A 24,983-nucleotide genomic window follows, 5' to 3' on the forward strand; every position below is an offset into this window, starting at 1 on the left:
GATTTTCCACTAATCACCCTACAAAAAAAAAAAAAAAAAAAAAACACATCTGTGACCGCTCTAATGAAAATATTGAATTGCAGCTATTTCTGTGAAAGCGCTGGACAAGGGCTTAATGGCTTGGGAAGAGTTTTGGTATATTTTTGAAACAAGGAATGAAGAAAGGAGGGAAGAAAGAAAAAAAGGCAGTGACAGAGATGGAGAAAAAAGAAAGATAGATTGTCCTTGACAGCTTGGTGTCTGTCGTGCATTTTTCTTTGTCTCATGTCAGAGAGAAACTGCAAAATGTTCTCTGCTTTCTGCTGTTGCCTGACATGCCAGAGCTTGAGAAAGATAATTCAGCTGGTTCTGAGACCTTCACTGGTCAGAATGCCACAGCTTATTAAGGGTTTCAAATATTTGCAATACTGCACACAGCTGCTCTTGAATAACCATTTAAACCATCATTGCACATCGCAATGAAAGTAATTTAATATAAGTCTGTAAATTGAATGTACACTGAAAGATTTTTCAATGTGGACTTTCAGACCCCACTCCATATGACTTATTTTACATACACTGACCAAAATTCTAAACGCAACACTTTTTTTGTTTTTTCATGAGCTGAACTCAAACATCTACGACTTTTTCTATGTACACAAATGACCTATTTCTCTCAAATAGTGTTCACAAATCTGTCTAAATCGGTGTTAGTGAGCACTTCTCCACAATAAAAGGCCACTCTAAAATGTGCAGTTTTATTGTATTAAAAACCAGTCAGTATCTGGTGTGACCACCATTTGGCTCGCGCAGTGCAACACATCTCCTCAGTTGATCAGGTTGTTGATTGTGGCCTGTGTAATGTTGGTCCACTCCTCTTCAAAGGCTGTGCAAAGTTGCTGGATATTGGCACGAACTGGAACACGCTGTCATATATGCCGATCCAGAGCTTCCCAAACATGCTCAATGGGTGACAAGTCAGTGGGTGACATGTGTACAGATCCTTGCAACATGGGGCCGTGCATTATCATGCTACAACATGAGGTGATGGTCGTGGATGAATGGCACAACAATGGGCCTCACGATCTCATCACGGTATCTCTGTGCATTCAAAATGCCATCAATAAAATGCACCTGTGTTCGTTGTCTATAACATACACCTGGCCATACCATAACCCCACCGCCACCATGGGCCACTTGATCCACGAACGTTGACATCAGCAAACCGCTCACCCACACGACGCCATACACGCTATCTGCCATCTGCCCTGTACAGTGAAAACCAGGATTCATCCATGAAGAGAACACCTCTCCAAAGTACCAGATGCCATCGAATGTGAGCATTTGCCCACTCAAGACGGTTACGACGACGAACTGCAGTCAGGTCGAGACCCCGATGAGGACGACGAGCATGCAGATGAACTTCCCTAAGACGGTTTCTGACAATTTGTGCAGAAATTCTTTGGTTATGCAAACCGATTGCTGCAGCAGCTGTCCGGGTGGCTGGTCTCAGACGATCTTGGAGGTGAAGATGCTGGATGTGGAGGTCCTGGGTTGGAGTGGTTACACGTGGTCTGCGGTTGTGAGGCCGTTTGGATGTTCAGCCAAATACTCTGAAACACCTTTGGAGACGGCTTATGGTAGAGAAATGAACATTCAATTCATGGACAACAGCTCTGGTGGACATTCCTGCAGTCAGCATGCCAATTGCACGCTCCCTCAAAACTTGCGACATCTGTGGCATTGTGCAGTGTGATAAAACTGCACATTTTACAGTGGCCTTTTATTGTGGCCAGCCTAAGGCACACCTGTCCAATAATCATGCTGTCTAATCAGCATCTTGATATGCCACACCTGTGAGGTGGATGGATTATCTCGGCAAAGGAGAAGTGCTCACTAACACAGATTTAGACAGATTTGTGAACGATATTTGAGAGAAATAGGCCTTTTGTGTACATAGAAAAAGTCTTAGATCTTTGAGTTCAGCTCATAAAAAAAAGAGGGCCAAAAACAAAAGTGTTGTGTTTATAATTTTGGTCAGTATAATTTATGTATAGCGGGATCCAAACATCTGAAATAGCTACTTTTTTCCATTCTTTTTTTCTAATATAATTTTATGTCTTCTGATACTTCTGTTCAATTAAATGTTGGTCACACTTTATTTTAAGGTCCAGTCCTCGCTATCAACAAACCATATAACCTACTGCTTTTGTCTCAGTAAACCCATAATTTGCTGCTTATTAATAGTTAGTACGGTAGTTGTTAAGTTCAGGTATTAATAAACAGCCAATATGTTAATGGCATGCTAATAAGTAACTAACTAATAGTGAGAATTGTTCCCTATACTAAAGTTTTACCAATGTTTAATCCCAGATTTTAAGTGTGGACTATTATTATTATTATTTTTATTATTAAAGAATATAGACAAAAGTGGTTAAAGCATAGCAAAATAAAGCCATGCACCAAAATAGCAAATGTTCATATTAATATGCAAAATTGCAATACTATCAATGTGAAATAGTGTTATTTGAGACAGCCATCTTATTTTTTATACAAAGACATAAAGATCAAACATAAAATGTGACTATAAAAGAGCATTTTAGTAGTCAAATAGTCATTCCAAGCTCTAAGATGGCAGTAAAATTAAATTAGGGAAATATGTTTTCATTTGTAAATCATAAATATGTTTTTTGTTCTGTTTTTTTTTTCTGTTAAATTAAATGTCAGCATATCAATGAGAAACAAAAGAAAGTTTGCCCATTTTTAATTATATAACAACAAAGTTGGAGTGAAATAAGTCTTTATACAGCTTGCCAAACACTGTGGCTGGTCTTTTATCTCCAGGAGTTAATTTTAGTGCTAGTGCTCCTGCTGACAGAGCAGAATGGATACAGACCCAATCTTGCTCCTCGTTTTATACTATATTAGAAAGAAAAACACACACACACATACACAGAAATGTTTGAGGCAATGCAGGCAAGGTCTTTCCTTCTCTTCATAAATACGCCTGAGCTAAACAGGCAAGTGATATTCAGCACCATGGAGAGCGATACTCTCTCACATGCCACATGCTGAGCTGAATTCACAACAGTTGCACCGCTTCTGCAGTCAAAACCTGCATCATTCACCAACTGCGGATATCCAGTTTAAAGGAATGCTTCAGAATGAGAGTCCAAACAGCTGATAAAAACATCACAATAACTCCCAAGTGATCCACACAACTCCAGTCCATCAATTAACATCTTGTGATAAGAAAAAGCTGTGTGTTTGCAAGAAACACATCCATCATCAAGACGGTTTTAACTTCAAATTGTTGCCTATGGCTAAAATAGGCCTTGTATTCATAATATTATTTTATCCAACAAAACAGTCATCTTGTCTGAATCAGGAGTGGAATATGCACATATCAAGCACCGTTTTCATGTGAAAACACAAAAGCTGTTCTAAACAAATATGTCTGTGGGTTTTAGGGATGTAAGGATATTATCAATTTTGCTATCTCCATATTATCGTGGTCACATGACAATATGAAATTATAGGTCTTCCGGGCAAAAAGTGTAGTTTTTATTAAATATATGGCTATTACTGTCATTGTTGTTATTATTAACTTTTTTTTTTTTTTTTTATTTTTTTTTTTACTTTTTAAATATTGCTAAATAAATAAATAAATAATGTGGAAAAAAAAATGTGACTTCATTTAGATCATCATATGGTGAGATTTTAATATGGTTACATCCCTAGTTTTGATGTGTGAGGACAACTAGGGGTGTGCCCTAATACTGAATCCATATTCGGAAAGCCATGAAAAACGAATAACACTTTACACGGAGTCACTCAAGGGACATGGTTAGCCGTTTGCTAGGGGTAGCCTGTTACTTTACAGTACATAAAATTTTACTTACCACATAAACGGAGTAAGGAGAGATGACTGATGGGATGATGGCAGATGATTTGCAGATCGTGAGCACCACTGACAAACATCTAATCTTGTTAAATGTGTGAAAGTAAAAAGTAAAGGCCTGTTCTAAAGCGATTTCAATGCACTGCATATTACCGTATTGACCCGAATATAAGAGACACTGATTATAAAACGACCCAACAATCAACAATCATGTGATAAAAATGTACCAACAATCACATTTAAAAATACACACTTTTTGATATACCATAAAAATAACAGGTAGCCCATCTGAATTATATAACAATTAGGCTTTTCATCTAGTAGCCTACCAAAATTTCATTAAACGCAGAAGTGAAATCGTATTGTAGTCTTCAAATCTTGGTACTCTCTCACGTTTTAAAATCACTTACAGAGGAAGTTTGGTGCCATCAGGCTAACATTACAGTCATGCCGCTGTTGGGACTGAGAATATGTTGGCTTTTCGCTCGCGATGTTCTAACATTAAGTACAACAATATATTATGTATTTTTTGACACACTCGTTTTACGCGTATTTGGCGCCACCTATTGTTGTGGGTGTCGTATTGACATGTCAAAGTCTAGACCCTAAATATAAGACGACTACGTTTTTATAGATGCATTTTCAAAAAAACACAAAACAAAACAAAAAAAAAAACAACACCTTATACTCGGGTCAATACGGTAATAGCGGCTCCGCAATGTATACAGTATAATTACCCAACGTTATAATTGGAAGAGAAAGTACTGAAATCTATTTTTTTCCTCCCATAAAACCGTATTTATTCCCTTTAGGGGTTCCGTAGTACACATCTTTTCCTTTCCTAACATGTACGTATTCGGATTCGGATCCCTTCAAGTGTTATAATGGACAGCTAAAGGACAAAACGTCTTAATGATGAATTTGTTTATAGTGAACATGCAGATTTTCACTCCACAGGACATTTATATTTATTATTTATATGTTATATATGATATTTTTATCAGCTGTTTGGACTGTTGGCACCCGTTCAAAGGGACCAAATCTTTTCAGATGAAGAAAAAAAATCATCTACATACTGAATGGTGTGAGGGTGAGTAAATTTTCTGGCAAATTCTCTATTCCTGCTCATAATTAGTCGCTAAATATGCATCAAGTACAAATAAAATGTACTAATAGTACACATAATTTCCATATAAGCACTGAACATGTGAAAAAAGCTCAATGAAGTACCAAGCACATTTAATTTCCTTAGCTCATTTGCCGACACATAGCGGCATTCCATTCGCACGAGCAGGTGTTCACCCCACCTCTGGAGATGCCTCGATAAAGGCAGATGATGATGATGAAAAAGAGTCCTTTGCTCTAATGAAAGCCACAGTGCTCTAATGTCTAAAACAGGTTGGAGGGTAAGTAAGGATCATGCACCCTGTGGAGCCCAGCACAGCGCCGGTAAATACTTTCCCAGCCCTCGCATTATTGTTCTCGGGGTGAGCCTGGGCTAATGTTGATTGGCTCTGTTTGTGCTGATGTGCCATTTCCCAGCTGGCTAGCCTTGTTTCCCAGCTCACTTTGATGGGGAGCCAACAATGACGGGGGCCTGCGTTCTCTCGCGCCTGGAAGAGCACGTTTTGAAAACCGGGCCAAGACGCTGTGCGTCTCGAGCCACCTTCATTGTTTAGATTCTGATATATTTGTGTGCTGTAAAATCGCATCAGCACGACGGCAGTAATGCTCATTGACTAGGATTACGACGGATGCTTTCCTGAAAAACACAGTGACCGCACAAACACTCCAAATGTGACTATGAAAAATGTCACTTTCAAATGAGTTTTCCATGTTTGCTGTAAACAAACATTTTTTGTTGAGAGCAACAGCAGGCCTTATGTGTTTGGAGTGTGTTTGTGCCGTATGTGGCTGTTCTAATTTTAAACGCTCTCTAAACTGTGCCTGTGATGTTACTCGAGGCAAAACAGAGAAGCAACTGAAGCTCAAAAGTGTAAGGGAAGGTGAAACATGAACATTTGTGTGAAAAACACAGGATGGAAATAATCAGAAAAAAATATTAGTTCTATATAACCTCTCAGGGTTTTACAAAATGCAAACTTGAAAAGCACAGCATGATGTAAGGTTATAAGCACATTGCACAAAAACAATAACTTAAGAGAGGAAAAACACGCACACATGTATAAAGCACACACTTTCCCTGTCACACACACTGGCTGGAGGCGTTGATAGGACTTTAGGACTTCTGGGAAGCATGGCGGAAGAATGAATGTGAAAGAGAGCAATGCTTATCGCTGAACTGCAGTACCTCTCAGAAGGAACTCAAGGAATGTTCCAGAAGCACAAGTGCAAAGTGACTTTGGAGGAAATGGAGGAAAGCAGACAGCTGAACTGATGAAAGTGTCCTATTACAGCATAGCTCTGCCTTTCCATTTCCTGGACCTTCAACATTTAACCTTATTCTATCTTTCTTTTCATTAATAAGTTAAATAAATTATTTCAAACATACATAATATAAAAAATCTATAATATTATTTATTATATAGAATAATGTTTCTGATTGCATTTATCAAATTTTAAATATTTCAAAATGCAATTATAGTCGTATTTCTGCCCTGCATCCATTTTTATGAGAAGTTCACTTCCAGAACAAAAATTTACAGATAATTTACTTACATCTTTGTCATCCAAGATGTTCATGTCTTTCTTTCTTCAGTCGATAAGAAATTATGTTTCTTGAGGAAACATTTCAGGAATCATCTCCATATAGTGGACTTCAATGGTGCCCTGAAGTTTGAACTTCCAAAATGCAGTTTAAATGGCTCTAAACGAATGTTCACTTTGTAAACACTGGGTTGGTACTTCTGCAGCGGTGTAGGGCGATTTTAAAGTTGGGGAAGAAAACGAAATGAGAGTTTTTCGACATCCTAACTGTATTGACGTGTAAAACGTTCATAAAACAGTTAATGCAGACATAGACAAGATGAGCAATTGAGGTTAAAAAGTATATAAATTGTCAAGTTTTGCTAGATAAGACTCTTTTTCCTCGGCTGGGATCATTTAAAGCCTTTTGAAGCTTAATTTAAACTGCATTTTGGAAGTTCGAACTTGGGGGCACCACTGAAGTCCACTATACGAGATGATTCCTGAAATGATTACCTCAAGAAACATAATTTCTTATTCTTGAGAAAGAAAGACATGAACATCTTGGATGACAAGGGGGTGAGTAAAGGGAACTTCTCCTTTAAATGGTCAGCAAACGCAGTCTTGAAGCCCGAGACGATTCCAAACGCACCAAGGAGGACTGTGAAAAGCCTCTTAATTCTGAACAAAAGACTGTCTGCGTGTGTGTCTCAGTCCTAGAGAGAGTAAATAAAATCCAAAAATGATTAAGAATGTAACAGTCGGAATAAAGCATTCTCATTTAAGCTATAATGTATAAAAGATTTGATGGCACAAAGAGCCTGCGCGTTTGCAATCTGCTGATAGATGCAGACGGCCAAATAGTTTCCCAGTATAATAGTTTTGTAGATGCAGAAAAATTTTGAGTCCTGAGGCTTTGAAGACTGTATGAACTTTGTCCTCAAGGACTTCCCTCAGTCCATTAGAAGAAAGGCTATGAAAGAGTATTTGTTGATGCTAGAGACCAACTAACAGACCCATTTTCAGTCATTCTCTTTTAAATGCATCCACTGAAACGTTTATGTGTACAGTCAGCCTTTTCCTCTCCCACTGGACTGAATGAACTGTCGAACATGTGAACAATAACTGACCTCTTGCAATTGGTCCCCAAACTACCTTGAAATCACTTTCATGTTTTTTAAAATCAATCAAGATACTTTGTTACAGTATGTCTGATGATATACAATCACTGTGCATTTTTGTTCTTCATCTCCTCTCTAGGCCTGCCTCAGCAATTTGAGTTCACCTCTGCCTTAAACCTATGATTCCACAAAGACCACTATCTCCATCGGTTTATTGACAATCCACAAACTGAATACAGATGAAGGTCTTAAGTGTCCCTCATTATGGTTACATGGAACCTGTGCTCCTTAGGAAGTTTGCTTAAAGTTCAAGTACTGCAATCTCCTTATCAACAGCACCAGTGGGTTCTACTCATCCGCTCCTGTTGCAGGATAGTGCGCCATTCAGAGAATGCTTTTTAAATTTCAATTTAATACTTGAATTTGAACTGATGCAGCTGAAACCTAATGTGAGTCATATGTAAGCATACACACAGCATTTTGGATATTTCCAAAAACAGTTGATATCAATTCATATGCATTACTGTTTCAAAAGTTTGTTTCTGAATACCAATAATACAAATTTTCAGTTTATGTATTTATTTATGAAACTAATGAATACTTTAGGATGCATATTACATTACTGTATGTTACAAAAGAGTCATATTTCAAATAAATGCTGTTTAACAAAAACAACTGTTTTCAATATGAATAATAATAAGAAATGTTTCTCAAGCACCAAAACAGCATATTAGAATGATTTCTGTAGAATGACAACTGGAGTAATGGCTCCAGATAAATAAAAATAAAATAATAATAATAATCATGGGAATAAAACACATTTTAAATACATTATATAACAGTGTTAATATATTAATAAAAAATATTGGTTTTGATCCAATAAATTCCAATATCCAATCCAATAATTCTTTCAAAAATATAAAAAATATAAAGTACTTTTAATTATTTGTTAATTGTTTTTGTCTGTTTGTTTGTTTAGCTTTTTTTTTTTTTTTTTTTTGCAATACAGGTAGTAAAACGAAATGTTCTGCCACCCTATTCTATAACTTGAAATGTTCAAATTCAAATTTGATTAAAAAATCCTGCAAAACACTGCCAGTACAAATCATTTTACAAATAGAAAATAACTAATTCTTGCCCAAATTGTGAGTGTCCTAACTAAACGCATTCTAAAGGTCAAAGGTCATTATAGCAACTATCATTTTACATTAGACAACTTAACTTTGCCAATTACTGACAGATGTTAAAGCCTAAAATGCTATCCAAGCCTAAAAGGCTGTTCAAACTATGAAAAGAGATGTTGGAATTAGATTTTCCAGTTAAATTTAATTGTACCAAATGTCATTTTACACACATAATAAAATTAAAAAGGAACCAAACACAGATATTTGTGCTTTCGAGCAGAACTCTTGTTTAAAATTTCTTGCAAAATCCAAAAAGTTATTTCTCACTTACAATAAAATAAAAATAACACCAATGTCTCCTTTAAAAAAAGCACACACTGTGTGATGACAGGTCCAGGAACTTCACAACAAACCTCTCAGGATAAAGTCTACACCGGTAAACTTGACACTAAAGTGACTGTCACAGTATTTTAGCTTTCCAACAGCTCATTAAATAAACATGAGTGTCTGACTCAAAACAGGGCATATTTGGGCTATAATTCCACATGGTAGTCTGAGTGTAAGTGATTATTTATATTTTTATTGCCACCCTTACCATAGGCTTCTGAAGTACACTGTTGCAGAAATCCTTTAATTAATGTATCGGGGGGCTTTGGAAATACGGGGATGTCTGACTCAAAGAGGCAAATTAAAAGCAACGAAGTGCAGAAGGCATGTAGCGTCTGACATTAAAGCCATGCAGCATGGATGTCATTACATATGGAGACTAGATCAATACAAGAGAAGATGAAAAAAAGAAAACCCTTCAAGCATGGCAAACAACTGGTGAGCGTTCGCACAGTATTTCAGCAACCTGTTTGTGTGTGTATGTGTGTGTCAGTGAATGAGCTCTACCACTGAGAACTGCTGTACGTATAAAAGCAGTCGCACTGTTGGAATACATCGGCCTTATACTGCGACGGCAGGGAGCGGAGTCAAGGTGGAAGAGGAGAGGGGAGAAAAGAGGCAAATATACAGTGGAATGACAGAGGCAGAAAAGCAGGGGGCAACATCTCAAAGGCCATTGTGCGCCATCTCCAGCTGGAGCACTTGACATTTAAACTAGGGTCTGGAAATCCCAAAGGAAAAGCTCAACATATCTTCAGATTTGTATAAGGGGACTTGAATGAAAACATCAGCATGACTCAACATTAAGTGTGCAGCCTCTGCAGGGCTGACATTTGCGTTTAAAGACATAAGTAATCCCTGATACTCACAGAGATATTTCTCATCCCTACAATCAAGCACATGCGGAGACGTGAAAGATGCCACATTTGATAATGGAGGAAAAAAGGTCTATCCTACTCAATTTTCAGCACAAAAGCACGCACAACAAGATATCTAATCAAAGAGCATTAAATATCAAACTGCAAGGTGTCATTGTTTAATTCAGAGGTTAGGTTTATATCTTTAAATTATTCTGATTCTAATGGTACACTATTCATTTAGCTATATAAACTTTGTAACATTTAACAATAAGCAATATAAAAATAACTAGCATTATTTAACATGAATTTAAAGAGAGAGGGAAAGAAAGGTGCTGTTCTCTAATGAGTAAACGATGAAATGAATGATTGATAAAAATGTTTTCCATTACAGAATTGCACCAAACCTTTGCAATATTTTATAAATGTTGATAAAAAACCTATTGCGATAAGTCATGGCGACGGCTCTGGGTAGGTTTATGTCATACTAACCATTAATTATAGCCATTATTATTATTAATTATTTGAAGAAGACTTATGCGTTTAGACTTATGCACTTCCGAAACATGCCACAACCAGAGTGGCAGCGATCAGCTCTGGTTGCCATGTCAGAGCCATAATGCCGTGTAAATAAGACAACATAGGCTCACTGGAAATACGTGCCTCTATATGCATTTCTGAAAAACTGAAAAACCTTACCCAAGTTGAAATGAACACTACAGGCAGTAAAACTATTCCTTTTCACAGAAAGTATGATTTACAGGTAGAGAATTTAGATTAATAAAGCCTAATTTTCACACAGTTACTTGCAGAATATTATGACTTCAAAAATGATTTAAAAATGGATACCTTTCAACGTTGCTGTCACGTATACAGCTTGATATGCATGCATTTTTCTTATTCGGTAGCTTTGCTCAGTAGCTCACACGATACGGCATTGCACTTGAGTGATGAAGAGTTCTGGTACGAACCCCGTGAAACTACGGTAATAACAACGCACCACGGTCACATATAAAACGCGTGTTTTAGCGCCACGCTGTGGACATTTCACTTTGAAACTGCCATGAAACACACAGTAAGGTACGTAATTATGGTGCTTATAACCCCCTTACACTTGAGTGCAGCCACGTATGAGATGTTTCTTGGAGGTTAACAGTTCAATAAAGAATGATCATGTGACTTTTACATATGACCTGTAAATGCAAAAAAAAAAAAAAATTCCATTGCAGTTTTGTGATATATTCCTTTTTCGAATTGTCTGAAAAATCACCTGTAAGTGTAAACACTTTTTTTTTGCGATATATGGGAGTTTTTTTGCGAAATTTTGTGAATTCACAATTTCAATTTGAAGCGTAATGGAAACACAGCTAGTGTTTAGTTATTAAATGTTTAAGTGATTTGAATAAATTGGTTGCGTGTATAATTAAACGAGTCACTCAAAAAATTCACTCATTCTTCTGTCTTTGGTGTATAAATGAATGTTGAATGAAACACTCAGTGATTTCATAAAGACGGTCACTTGTCGCCACCTGCTGCTGCAACAATGTTCTACTATTCATTGTTACCTAAAGTGTCAAATAAATACTCAACAATATATACTCAACAACATCTGCATTTCCATTATAGATTTGCGCAAAACCTTTGCAATTTTTTATAAATGTTGAAAAAAAAGTGAATTTTTTTCTCCTGCGATAAATCATATTGACAGATGTTAGTAGGTCTACATATATCGCAGCCAACACATTTTTTTAAACTGTAATAGACGTGGGCTTCTGGGACACTTTTGAAACACGCCGCAATCAGCTCCGGTTGCCGTGTCAGAGCCGTAATGTGTTGCAGACTAGTGCAGTGTAAATAAAGGGTTAATTAATGACATAGAAAGCCCCTTGTACTTGATATCAACCACGTTTGAGGTGTTTCTTAGATGTTATAGCACATTAAAGAATAACCACGTGACATCTTATGTACGTCAGATGACCTGTAAATGTGAAAAAACTGCTTCCATTACAGTTTTGCGAAATATTTCTTTTTTGAATAGCCTGAAAAACCACCTCATGTGAAAGTAAAAACTTTTTTGCAATATATGGGAGTTTTTGCAAAATTGATGTGTTTCCATTAGGAGTATTTTCAATTCGCAATTTGAGGAGTAATGGAAACGCAGCTAATGACAAGTATGTCATCATTTACTCAAACATATTAGGGAAGTCATTGGGCACCAAAACATTTTTCAAAAGGTTTGGAATGACATGAGGATGAGTAAATGGTGACAGAATTTCATTTTTGGCTGGAGATCAGTATTATTCTGCAAACTGAATAAAAAATATAAAATTCCCTTATCATTTTTTTCCTCTTTAGCTTAATGTGTTTACCTCTATAAGAGTATAGCCCTATGACTGGATTTGAATTTGGATGTGGTCAGATTTTAATTTATATTTTGTGTTGGACTTGGTTCGAAAAGGCTTTAATGTTACCAGCTAAAGTCAGTTCCTCATTCAATATACATTTTATATCTGACATTAAGATCTAGTTAATGTTTGTATAGATCCAATTAAGCAGTATCAATCGCTACTTTGTGCACAGATTATAATTATGCCACAAGAAGCTACAACGAGCAGCTGCGCACCCCTGTATAATATATACACAATAGATAATAACAGCCTGTGGAGTCTCAGCGGTGGTGTGAAGCAACTAAACACACAGACTTGGGAAAAGTCACAAATTGATGTAAATAATGGGTCAAATTACACCTTCCACCTCACACGTGTAATTTCCAGAACAAACTCATTTCTGCAAGTGTGAGAAACAAGGGTGACAATGTAAAGCGTAGGAGGACAGACAGATCCTCGGCATCTTGAAAAGGGCCTGATCTGAGAAAACTTTAATGAGACCACAGATGTGACTTTGTCTCACTGCTAGAAATCAAATTATTACAGAAATCTATGCACGGTCATGGCCACCGCCATACTGATGTAGGATGGCGATTTTTTTTGACAGGTTTTAAGAGGTGAGCCAGTAGTTCCTGTCAGCACTCTCTCAAAACTGCACTGCAACGAAAAGCCAATTAGCCAAGGAGCCTCTTTGAAAATGAAAAAGGACTGTTTTTCATTCCTAATTATTGGTCGTATCAGCAAAGTAATTTAAGAAATGCCAAATGTCACCACAGGACAGCTGGGGGAAAAAAAAAGGTGACGGTGTGAGTTCTAGGCTACTAGAATAGAGAAAAGTTTATCCCTTATTACAAAAAATACTTACAGTGCAGCCCTTTACTTTATGCAACCACCAGCGATAATTACGCCTGCCAAATCTCTGGAACTTCTGAAAAATGTCAAACGCTCTCTTGGTAATTAGAGGGATTTGCGTCTTACCGCAAACTAGCAGCGAAACCCTTTTATTCCTTCAGACGTTCACACATGCTTGTGTTGGTGTGTAATTTCTCTATTGTTGTTATGCGATGCAGATACTGAGCTCTTATTGTTTGCTTCATCTTTGATTTTACTACTAGATTTATTATGTTATCAAACACAGCAGTGTTCCTGCCTGTCTGCTGGCATTACACCAACTGACAGGGGTGTAAAATTGGTGCACACTGTGCGATTTGTTGTCCTTTGCGACTGTTGCATGTCAGATTATACAATACCATCCCAATGTGATCTTGGAGAAAAGCAAAGACAGAATGTGTGACATCAATGGTTTTGTATGTCAGATTATACAGTATATTGATATTCATGAAACGGTACCACACAAACCCAGCCGAGACTTTGTGCTTATGTTAGTGACATTATGATTGAAATAATTAGTGGTAATTTGCACAATGTGCATTTTTTATTGTATTTAAAACGTCAAGCACAGAGCAATGGAATGGAAAAAAATATCAAAGTTTAGAGATATGTTTTTGAGTTAAAAGTTGAACTTTTAACTTAAGCAATGCATTTTTACAACTACACTGTAAAAAATAAAAAACACAATTTGTTGAGTCAGCTTAAAATAATTTGTTACCCTGCTGCCTTAAAATTTTAAGTTCAGTCAACTAAAATAAGTTTAGTCAGCTTGAAATGTTAAGTTGTACTAAGTAACAACTTAGATATTTGTGTTTGCTAAACTTAACAGATGGGTAAGTAACCCAGCTGCCTTAAAATTTTGATTCAACTCAAATATCTATAAAATAAATAATCTTGCTATAATTTAACATTTCAAGTTGAATAAACTTTGAGTTGACTGAACTTAAAATTTTAAGGCAGCCAGGTTACAAATTATTTTAAGTTGACTCAACAAATTGTTTTTTACAGTGTATGTGCGAGACACTGAAAAAGATGTGAAACATAAGCGCAATGGTCAAAGGCAGTTTTTTCAACTGCAAATATAAATATGCACATTAAAAAATTAGCAAAAAATCATGCATTCAAGAATTCGTAAAATACACAACGTCTACCCTGATAGCACACATACATCATGGAGATGTCTATTTGATGTCTGCATTTACATCTGCAAGACATTATTTAGAGTGTTTGCTCATCTGTAATATGCCTATAGGACGTCTCCTATCAGATGTCAAATAGACGTCTATTAGATGTCTATAAGATGTTTATGGTTTAGAATGCATATAAAACTGACATACAGACATCTGTCAGGTGTTTGTACACAGCAAATGCTTTCCAGATCAAGTGATCTTTAACAGACATCTTGCAGACGTACGTGTGCTATTTTGGTATGGAGCGGAAATAATCATATTTAATCAATAATAATTTGAAAGTCAAACACTGAGTAGCCTAGGTATCCATAAAGTCTAAAAGTTACTTTATTCTTCTCTCAGCTCACCAGCAGCCACTCACTTTTGAGTTTTCCAGGAGACATGGAAAAATTACATTTTACATTTTTCAAATTAAAGTCTCAAAGTCTCAGAACTGCTTCTTGACTGCGCTGCAGTGAAAGACAAAATACATTTACTTACACATATTTGAGAACGGGAATATCAGATCTATTAACAGGATGCGTCACTGTCGAAATAGGAATACAGTTTATTCTAAAATAGTTCACTTTAAAATATAGACGCATATATATGTAGGCAAGTAACCATATACTCTAATGAAATATTTTTTGCAAGCAACATATTGCCTATATCAGTCATGTATTTCATGATAAAGTAGATATTTTATGACTGACAGATTTTTTTTTTTTCTAAAGGGCTCTAAAAAGCGTGAAATGGAGTTTTTTTTCCTGTCTGCTGCCTTTGACGTCACAGCTCATATGCTGGAAAGATAGTCACTGAGGGTTTGGAATTTGGCATGTTATTGTGGAAATATTGAATTTAATAAAGCATGAAAAATAATCTATTTACATAACGCTAATGGAAAACATATCTAACCAGTAAACACAAGTTTTTGTTAATCCAGTACTACAACATTAAAATAAAAAGAAATAATGTCCAAGTTTCACATTATTAGTCAATAACCTCCATCTTGACAAAGGCCTTAGAGTCTGGAAGCTGACTGACGTCTGGCTCTGTGGCTCTGCAGACAAATGTATCTCGTAGATGAGAGTGATTGTGTTTCAGACACCTGCTGCTGACATCATAATTACAACTCAACCTGCTCATCCTCTCCCCGTATTAGCTATTGACTGGCCTTCATAGTTGAAACATGTATTCTGGTTTGTTCTGGCGAAAACACAGAGCTACAGTAATTAAAGCACTGAAAGTGGATTAGCCTTTTAACAAGACCAATAATATTATTTATAAAACCTCACTTATTTAAACATACAATACCACAGTAGCTTTCTGAGCACTAGCTCAGCCAGACAATAATAATAAATCATAGTGCAATTACACGTAGTCATTATAATTCTCTCCCTCAGCCAGTCTTTGGCCTTTTGAAGCCTGTTGAAGCATATAAATTCTGATGAGAGCTTGTTCTTTCCTCTGTGGAGCGAAAGTGTTTCCAAAAACTTTCCAGCCTCATTAGATTTGCAGCCCTCTGCAGGTACAGAACAGCAAACAGCTGGAACAAAGTCATCCTCGTCTAAGATCGTTCAAGGCATGAAGCCAAGCCTTTCACAAGAATGCTATAAAAAGTCCCCATTCGACTGAAGTAATATTTTAAAAGGCCACAGGAGATCACATTAGCCTTCAGCAATGTGAACTACTACTAAATCATGTGACACCGACCATGTGACATGGATGGTTAAGCATTCTGGGTGAAAAATAACTCAAATATGCATAGTGATAATGAATCTTAATTACAAAGGCGATAAGCTTGCCTAACATCAGCATTCGCAGCACGCACTGTCAACCAGATGAAGTGAAGGGCCGTAACTCAAAATTTGGTTTTAAATCTTCCTGGACTAGAACAAATGATCTCAGGGTGACTTTGACCCAGGTAAAACTGATGAAGTTGCATTCTGCATATCTCAAACCGTGTGGACACGCTCCCAAAATAGCACACGCTAATTTAAAATGTTTGCCATTTTAATTAGATTGTGCTCTGAGATTGCGTTATCAGATGAACTTACGGGGGCGTTGTGATTCAGTGACATTTGAGCCGGAACAGAGTTGAAAAGCATTACATAACAAACTTTGTTTCGCACAACTAGTTTAAATAGGTTATCGTGGTGATTCAATTCAGATGAATGGCACCTGAAACTTGGAATAGCAACACTACAAAGCAGCCCGCTCAGCTAGGAGCTCTTCATGCTTTATTAAATAAGAGAGTAGAAGATACATTTCTAAGAATTACACTTTGCTTGGGGCATGTAGTATTTTAAATGTAGCTAAATATATTGGCTTCTGTTGACTGTAAGTCATAGTCACAAGCACTTTATGATATTAATATTGTAACGAAAGGAATTCTGGGAAAAGCTGGGTTTATTCATTTATGGAATCATCTAATATGACAACCCGGCAAGCAGCTGTATCCTCTGCCGAAGCCAGAAGCCTGGGAACAAAAGGTCAAGGGGTCAAGCTAGTCCAGATCTCCGTCCAGCTGTGTCCTCTAGCCGACAACAGGTATCCGTGTCATTCTTTCTTCATTAACAAAAATATTACTCCACAGCGAGCTCAAAGAGATATTATTTATATCTGCTGTCTATGAAAGGGAAACAACATATGTGAGGGGAACTGGAGGGAGAAAAGAGTAAATGAGCTTTGAGGAAATTGGCAGAGAGGCTCAGCATGAGGCAGCCCCAATTCAAGGGAACCCAGATCGTACTGACAGCTATTTTCCCCTCAAACAAGAGGCCCACCATGAGAAGCGGTCACGAACACGCCTCCCTTGTGAAACAATGAGACCGCAAATATATCACTGACTGTATTAAACGCATCTCAGCTGAAAACAATGAGGCAGAACGAAACAGACGAGAGCCTCCGTGCATAAGACCTGCTCATGAATTCTTAGGCTAAAGGTCAAATGTATAACGCCGCACGCTCCCACCTCCTCTGAATCACCCCCATTGGCTGTCATTGAGGGATGGCGACTCCTCTCTGTCACTTCAGAATGGACTTTGATGTCATTTCTTCATTCACAGAAGTTGACCCATAAAAGCCTGGCTCTGCACTGTGGTCATGGACACTCTGATGAGGGCAGAGGTCTAGGTCCAACACGTCTAGGAAATTTGCCAGTCTTCTGGTAAAAATAGCAGTGCACAGGCACACAAAGGCATGCATATGCATTCACTGGATCTAATTATGGTATACCACCCCAATTCTTTTGAATATTTTTCTTCCTTCAAATTACGATTCTGTGTCCTGACGTTGCTCAACACTGGTAAGAAGTCATATTATGTTTTTAAAGTAACAATTTCCCAAAATGAAAATAGAGTACAGGTCACAAAGTAAATTACTGGAGTAAAAATACCCTCCTCCGTTGAATTTTGCATGTCTTGAATGCAAGTAGCTGCTGAATACTGCAGCAGTACAGATGTATTCCGGCATGATGAAAACAAACAGCTTTTTCTCTCTTTTTTTTGACACTGCGGCTCCACAGTAGCAGTTTGTAAATGTGTTTGTGAATGTTTATAGGTGAGTATGGACTGAGCAACTCTGTCACAACAGGTAGTGGTGAGAATGAGTTGCAAAAACAGACAGCTCCACGCCTCTGCACCTGATCCTTCCTGACAGACACAGGGCTCCAATCAGACCATGTTTCCAACACAGCTGTCACCCTGGAAGCCTTTCACTTCTTTGAGGTCAGAAAAATGCTTCAGTATGACTGCATATGCTGCAACAACGCTTCGTTTATTTTTGTAGAAGATCTACTGAAATGGATTCAGTCTTTGCTGAGAGACAGCAAAATTGCTTTGATACAACATTTAATAGCCTCTGTTGAAGGAAATTAGTTCTTGTGGGTTAAAATAAAATCAGTGTATAAATCACTGTGCATTTGTGCTTCATGCACTGAAAGCCCTTTACAAGAAATGAGGTCGTGACTCACCCATCACTCATGTAGCCTACCATTGTGTGACAGTACTCTAAACATCAACATAGTATCTGGACAGTGCCTTTTGTTATTTCCTTCCTTGATGCTCAATTACAAGCTATGGCTGAAAAGGTAGTAAACGGGACCATAGATCACAGTGATGAAATAGTTAGTGCCCCCTGCTGGCTCTCACCAACCAACACCAACCCTACCACAGACGTGACTTACAGTACAAGGCTGGCACGAATGCTGATGGTTTGATGATTTATATATAGATATGTAATATTCATTGCACATCCAAACTCATTTTGGTTGTTACAGCACTGAAATGCAGCATATGGTAAATAATGCCTAGGGTGGTTAAGAACAGTTAACAATATATGACAATCCCATGCATAATTCAATTTCTAATGAAGTACATGGGAATTCTGTGCTTGAAGCAGCCTTAATTGTGCATCCCAGAATGTTGTTTTCTGCAGTTTCACCTTTAGGGATTTCAGGTTATTTCCCTAGACACATAATAATTAAAATGCAAAGTGAGGTTAGGTATATATGCTTGTAAACATTCCAATAAAATGGCTGGTAATTTTACAAGGAAATTCAACATAATTTTTAATTCTGTTGAATATTACAGAGACACCAGAAGTCTGTGTGAAATATCTATAGTTTTTTTCTTTAGGTAACCATATAATGACACGTTTGTGGAATATTTTGTTGAGACACAATATTGGTCATTATATTGAGTAATTTTTCTCCATCAATGAAGTTACAAACAAGGTCACAGCAATTAGTTTTCCATCTCAGAGCAATACGATAGCCTTCCCGAATTAATCAGTGTTACAAAATAATTCAGTGAATAATTCAATGACTCACTTGTTTCATTTCAGTATGAATGAGTGATTTTAAATAAATTGTTTAAAGGAATGATTTAATGAGTCACTCATTTAACAGTCACTTGTCGCCACCTACTGGTTTATCCAGCCTGATCTCATGGCAATTCGTACATATTTTACAAGGAGGCTGTTTGTATGATTCGTACATATTTTACAAGGTGGTAAATTCGTATGACCTCACTCGTACAAATTCATATGATTTTAGCTAAAACTTACATATTTTATGAATTGCACAGTACTTATGAATTCGTACGAATGACCTACACCTAACCCCGCCCCTAAACCTACCAGTTACTGAAATCGTACAAAGTACAAATTAGCCACCTTGTACGAATTACAAGGTATGAATTGGTCGTGAGATTGCGTTAGTTTATCGTCTTAACTGACAGAAAATAAGTGTTTTTATTTAAATATATTACAATTTGTAAGACACAAATAATGCAAAACACAGTTTCATATCGCTAACAAATATTTATGGTCAGTAAATTAACTCAAAGTTAGCAGATTTCACATTATAATAAAAATTTTCAATAAAAATAATGCAAAATACAATGTCATAGCAGTAATGAAGCATCTATGGTATGTACTCAGCATTAGCATATCTGAAATTATGTTAATTATTATTCCCAACAAGAATGATGAAAAATTCCATTCACTCCATTCATGGTAAAATGTTATATATTTGGCACCTGCTTACACTGCATATTTTAGTTTTTTTTAAATAACCACAAAGCCCGAAATCAAAGCTTCGGTCACACTTTATTTTAAGCTCCACTTCTTGCTATTAACAAACCATTAACTACCGTTTTGCCTCGATAAACTCCTAATTTGCTGCTTATTAATAGTTAGCAAGGTAGTTGTTAAGTTCAGGTATTGGGTAGAATTAGGGATGTAGAATAATAAAGACCCTCAAAGGAGCAACTTGTGTTCCAACTACCTCTTCTCTTGTCCACTAATTTAAAACATCATCCCTTCTGAAAAGCCATCCATCTGTCAGTGTTTTTGCGTGTTTTGCACTACAAGCTGTTTAGCACTTCAGATGTAGTCAAGTACAAGTCAAGAGACCAAAATGGGTGTGAGTATTTGTGCATGACTCATGCAACGTTGATCATCAGGAGCTGTTAAAGAGAAGAACGAAAGATAAGTCCAGGGAAAACTATAGGTGATCCACTGAGCGTCCATGCAAAGCTTTGTTACTGCACGAGGTTCACTCCATCTCCCAATCGATTCTCCTCAGGGCGGGAGAAAAGGTGATGAATATCCAAGCGGCAACAGCATGGTCTGCAGCAGAAGCACACATCTTCAACCCGACGTAACCTTCCCTTCAGAAGAGGTATTCACGTCCCTTTATGCCCTATTCATGTGTCCACCAATAAACAGAAACCATCTAATTGGATCCATTTTATCGAGGCTGCTCAATTTCCCACGAGACGTAATTCCAACCTGAGGGCAGTGTGCTATTTGTCAATTGATAGGAAACACTACAGAACATGTTACACGACAAGCCTCACGCACACAAACGGCTGCTAGAAATCATCCTGTAGGAGGTGCATATTCACACAAACAACCCTAAACATGCTTTTTGTAAAAGAGGAGCTCCTAAAATCTATTTGACTGCAGACATCTGGGGACTTTAATGACCCTGCTCTGCACCTGGCTCTTCAACAGCCATGCTTTGCTCATGGAGATTAAAAGCCTCTTTCAGGCATGCCAGAGAAGAGGCAGTGTTACACAGCGGCAAACTGTAACATGCTGGATTTTACACTTGTAAGATAGGGCACTGATCCCAAGTATGATGCCTCTTCCAGCTATTAATCCATCCCCTCAGGACTTGTCCTCAGTTGGGTCCGTATGTGCACCAGTGAGTAGGCATATTCGGCTTCTAGCTGGTGATCTGTGGTCAGTTTATAGCAACTAATTCGAAGCAAGTGAGATTAAAGAGGCTTTTGATAAAGCCAGACAAACTAGATTTGTGATAGGCCAGGTTAACCATAGCAGCCTCAGACTAATATATTATTTTTTTTCCGTAAATTTTGATTTATTAAGCAGCCTTTCAGAATAAACAAACTTAAAGAACCCTGCTGTTTTGTGAAATTAGATACAGCATAACTTAAGGAAATAAACTTTGAAACTAGACTTTTCTACTCTATTAATGAGGACAAATGATTCTATTATTTGACAGTCAGTCCATTTATTTTCACTTCACGTGGCTTAAGCAGCAAACAACAAAGTTTAAGCTGTCGTTGGCGGACCCTAAAACACAAAAAATTGTCTATACAGAATTTGAATTATATAATTAATCTCCCATATGTGACCCTGGACCACAAAACCTGTCTTAGCACGGGTATATTTGTGGCAATAGCCAAAAAAAAAATATTATATGGGTCAAAATGATTGATTTTTCTTTATTTTAAGTAAAGATCATGTTCCATGAAGATATTTTGTAAATTTCCTACCGTAAATATATCAAAACTTAGTTTTTGATTAGTAATCTGCATTGCTAAGAACTTCATGTGGACAACTTTAAAGGTGATTTTCTCAATATTTTGATTTTTCTTTTGCACCCTCAGATTCCAGATTTTCAAATAGTTGTATCTCTGCCAAATATTGTCCTATTCTAACCACACATCAACGGAAAGCTTATTTATTCAGCATTCAGATTCATTTAAACAAATTTAAAAAAAATGACCTTTATGACTGGTTTTTCAACCTCAAGGCCTCTTATTGCCCCATTATGTCAAACTGTTTCATTTGAATAATGCATACTAAAACATAAACACTGGACTGTTCAACTATTAAAGCTGTAGCTCATATTTTTATACTACTATGACAAAATCATAAACTCTTTTTCTCCAATCAGTTTCGAAATGATCTCACAATGTCCTCACATTCCAGTTACGCCCTGCTGGTTTTCCTTATATCAGAAAATGTGCCTTTGCTGCAAGAAATTAGTAGAGATGAACCTGGTTTATATAAAAATCTACCACCTGCAGAATAACCCTCCAGAACAGTGATTTTTTAATTCAGCAGCCGTAGAAATAATGTCCATAATTAAGTTTTGTCCAAAGGCCTGCTGATCTTAAAGCACAAAGCATATATCTACTGACCACATCCCTGCTGGGGGGTTAAAAAATGCTTAAACTAGCCTAAAGTGGTCTCACAGGCTGGTCTTGCTGGATGAGTTTTCTGGTTTAAAATGAGTTAAACCAGTTAAATACCATCTTGGCCAGGCTGAGAGATCAAGCAAGACTATGTTAAACCACCTAAGACCAGCCAACCGTCTTAGTCTGGTTGTATGAATTAAAGTCTAATATATGTTCACACCAAGAGTTTATGTATTTATTTAAGTACATGAAACAACTGCCCGTCAGAGTGACTCATTGAACAACGCGCGGTCTCTCTATCTAGCAGTAAGGCAGTGATGTGAGGTCTAGATCGCATTAATTATCCTCGGGATCTCGTCACACTGCCACCACGCGACGGGTTATCAGCCAACAAGACTGCATCTCTCGCACTTTACGGACACCGGTACTGCTGTTTATCCATATCTCTCCAGTCCAACTAGGAAACACATCAAGCCTTTTCAGTATTCATTCCGCGTAACGACATACTTAATGCGCTAAGCGTCTAATCAAGATTATAGAAAAATAATCAAACTAAAAATAGCTTATGTGTTTATATTTATAAAATAATGACTGAGAATGAATAGATCTGATTTGAGCTGGCGGTACTGTTCTTATAAACCGTTTAGCATCAGATGAATCAGCTCTGATGCAAATTAAAATGCTAGGCAGGTGGTAATGACCAAGATACATCAGGCAGAAGTGCTGCCCAGGGGTTTGCCTCCACCCCACTAAATTCAATCAAACTACAAAGGTTTTTTGAAACCAGAAACCTAACAATTCGCACATTTCTAAAACTTCGCATCGAAAAGCCTTGTATATTCCATATCACAAAGATGAAAGCTCACACCAAGACTCTTTCAAAAAAGCAAAACCCTCTGAAAACGCCGAGGGTGTTTCAAACCTATATGTGATCGTGTTATGCTGTATATGGAGACGGCGTGCAACAGTTAAATCCTCCAAATCAAGACTGATCGATAGGCGTCCAGACGCGTCAATTCCATCGCGAGATGCTGGGTGAGATGGTACCCTGACAAGTGTAAGGTCGAAATCTTACGTGCCATACGTTATCCAGCATGTTCTAGACTACTTATAGACTACCACATGTGTTAATGGTGCATTTTGGTGGCTGGTTAGCTACTATACCATAAGGAATCGTGCTTCGCTTTCTATCTCCAACCCATATGGAGCTGCGTTACCCGAAAATAAGCACTCATAACGCGCGTTCGACTGAGATTCCCCACATCTACAGTAATTAGCCGTTTCCTAACAGTGGTTATTTGAAACCACCCTGCGTGCTGTTAGTATGTAAAACAGCTCGGATAAAATCTCTCTACGCCCTCATATTACTTTGTGATCCATCACTTAATGACCACAAGCAACTCACGTATCCGCTCGAGCATACTGCAAGAATATTTATTGAGTCCTCGCTCAATGCCTGCATTGAGTAAATGCGCTTCTATTCTCAAGCATTTGCTGCACGGTTGGCTCTCCTCTCCCTACATCCACTCCGAGCTCGTTCCCATCCGTATACACTGATGCAAAACCCCCGAATAACTCCTCGAGACTGGTGACTTACCTCGCACGCATGTGACCATCATAAAAAATATCAGATTCCAAAATGTAACTCCAGTTTTAATCCCCATTTTCTTTGCTTGGGAGTCCACCGGACCACATCTAATACATCCTCTCTTGAAAACGGTCAGGAATCCCGTTGATCTGACGCTGTGCCCCTCTGTGTCATCTATGTTCATATTCACATGAAGGTAGTTGTTCTTTCCCTCAGCCAGAAGCGGAGCGGATCGCGGTGTGGCTCGAAGTGAACGGTGATGCTGGGATCCCACAGCAACCTTGACGAGGACTCAACCATCTCGCCAAAAGGGGCCAAACTCTCTGCGCTGTGATCTCGCTCACCGACTTCTATTCACTTGCTATTCTGTGGATTAACTATGTGATCTCAATGTTTCAGAATTGCTCAAATAAAAAATTTTGTGCATTTATGAGTAAATAAATGAATGAAGCACTGCTGCTGAGGGGGGAGGAAACAAAAACAGTCTGAGCTGGTTTACTGTTCCGCTGATCTAGGCAAGCTGGTCTACTAGATGATCTTATCCAGAGGTGTTTTTTACCAGATGAATTAGATGTAAACCAGCACTGTTAGACTGGAAGACTAATTTAAACCAGCTAACACCAGAAATCAGCTCAGTCTGGGTTTTTGTTGTTGTTGTTGTTTTGTTTTCCCAGCAGGTATAAAATAAATAAATAAAAACAAAACATTTGAAATAGAGCGTACATATGCAAATGCTTCATTTGCATGCCTTATTATTGACCATTTGGGATTCTTAATGCAAAATTTGTTGCTTATATAAAAGACATATTAAAACAATCCATTGGCCATGCACATATATGCACATAACAGTAAATTTAACATCATTTAAAGACTGCATTGTAAAAACTATCCCATGTTTAATTCAGTCAAACATGCTGTAGATGAATTAACAATTTAATTTAATTAAGTTTTGGAGTCCTCATGTTAATAACTGTTTAC

General features: G+C 37.5%; 1 protein-coding gene across 1 annotated transcript in view; it reads right to left on the bottom strand.

Moving 5' to 3' along the window:
* csmd3b (CUB and Sushi multiple domains 3b) overlaps window positions 1–24,331 on the bottom strand; it is a 509,580-nt gene extending 485,249 nt beyond the window's left edge. Inside the window, 1 exon segment of the mRNA XM_051137233.1 lies at window positions 24,015–24,331. Coding sequence (XP_050993190.1) covers window positions 24,015–24,189 — 175 coding nt within the window. The 5' untranslated portion in view covers window positions 24,190–24,331.
* Window positions 24,332–24,983: the final 652 nt, after the last annotated feature.

Source organism: Labeo rohita, chromosome 19 (genome assembly GCF_022985175.1).
Source record: "Labeo rohita strain BAU-BD-2019 chromosome 19, IGBB_LRoh.1.0, whole genome shotgun sequence".
Taxonomy (NCBI): domain Eukaryota; kingdom Metazoa; phylum Chordata; class Actinopteri; order Cypriniformes; family Cyprinidae; genus Labeo; species Labeo rohita.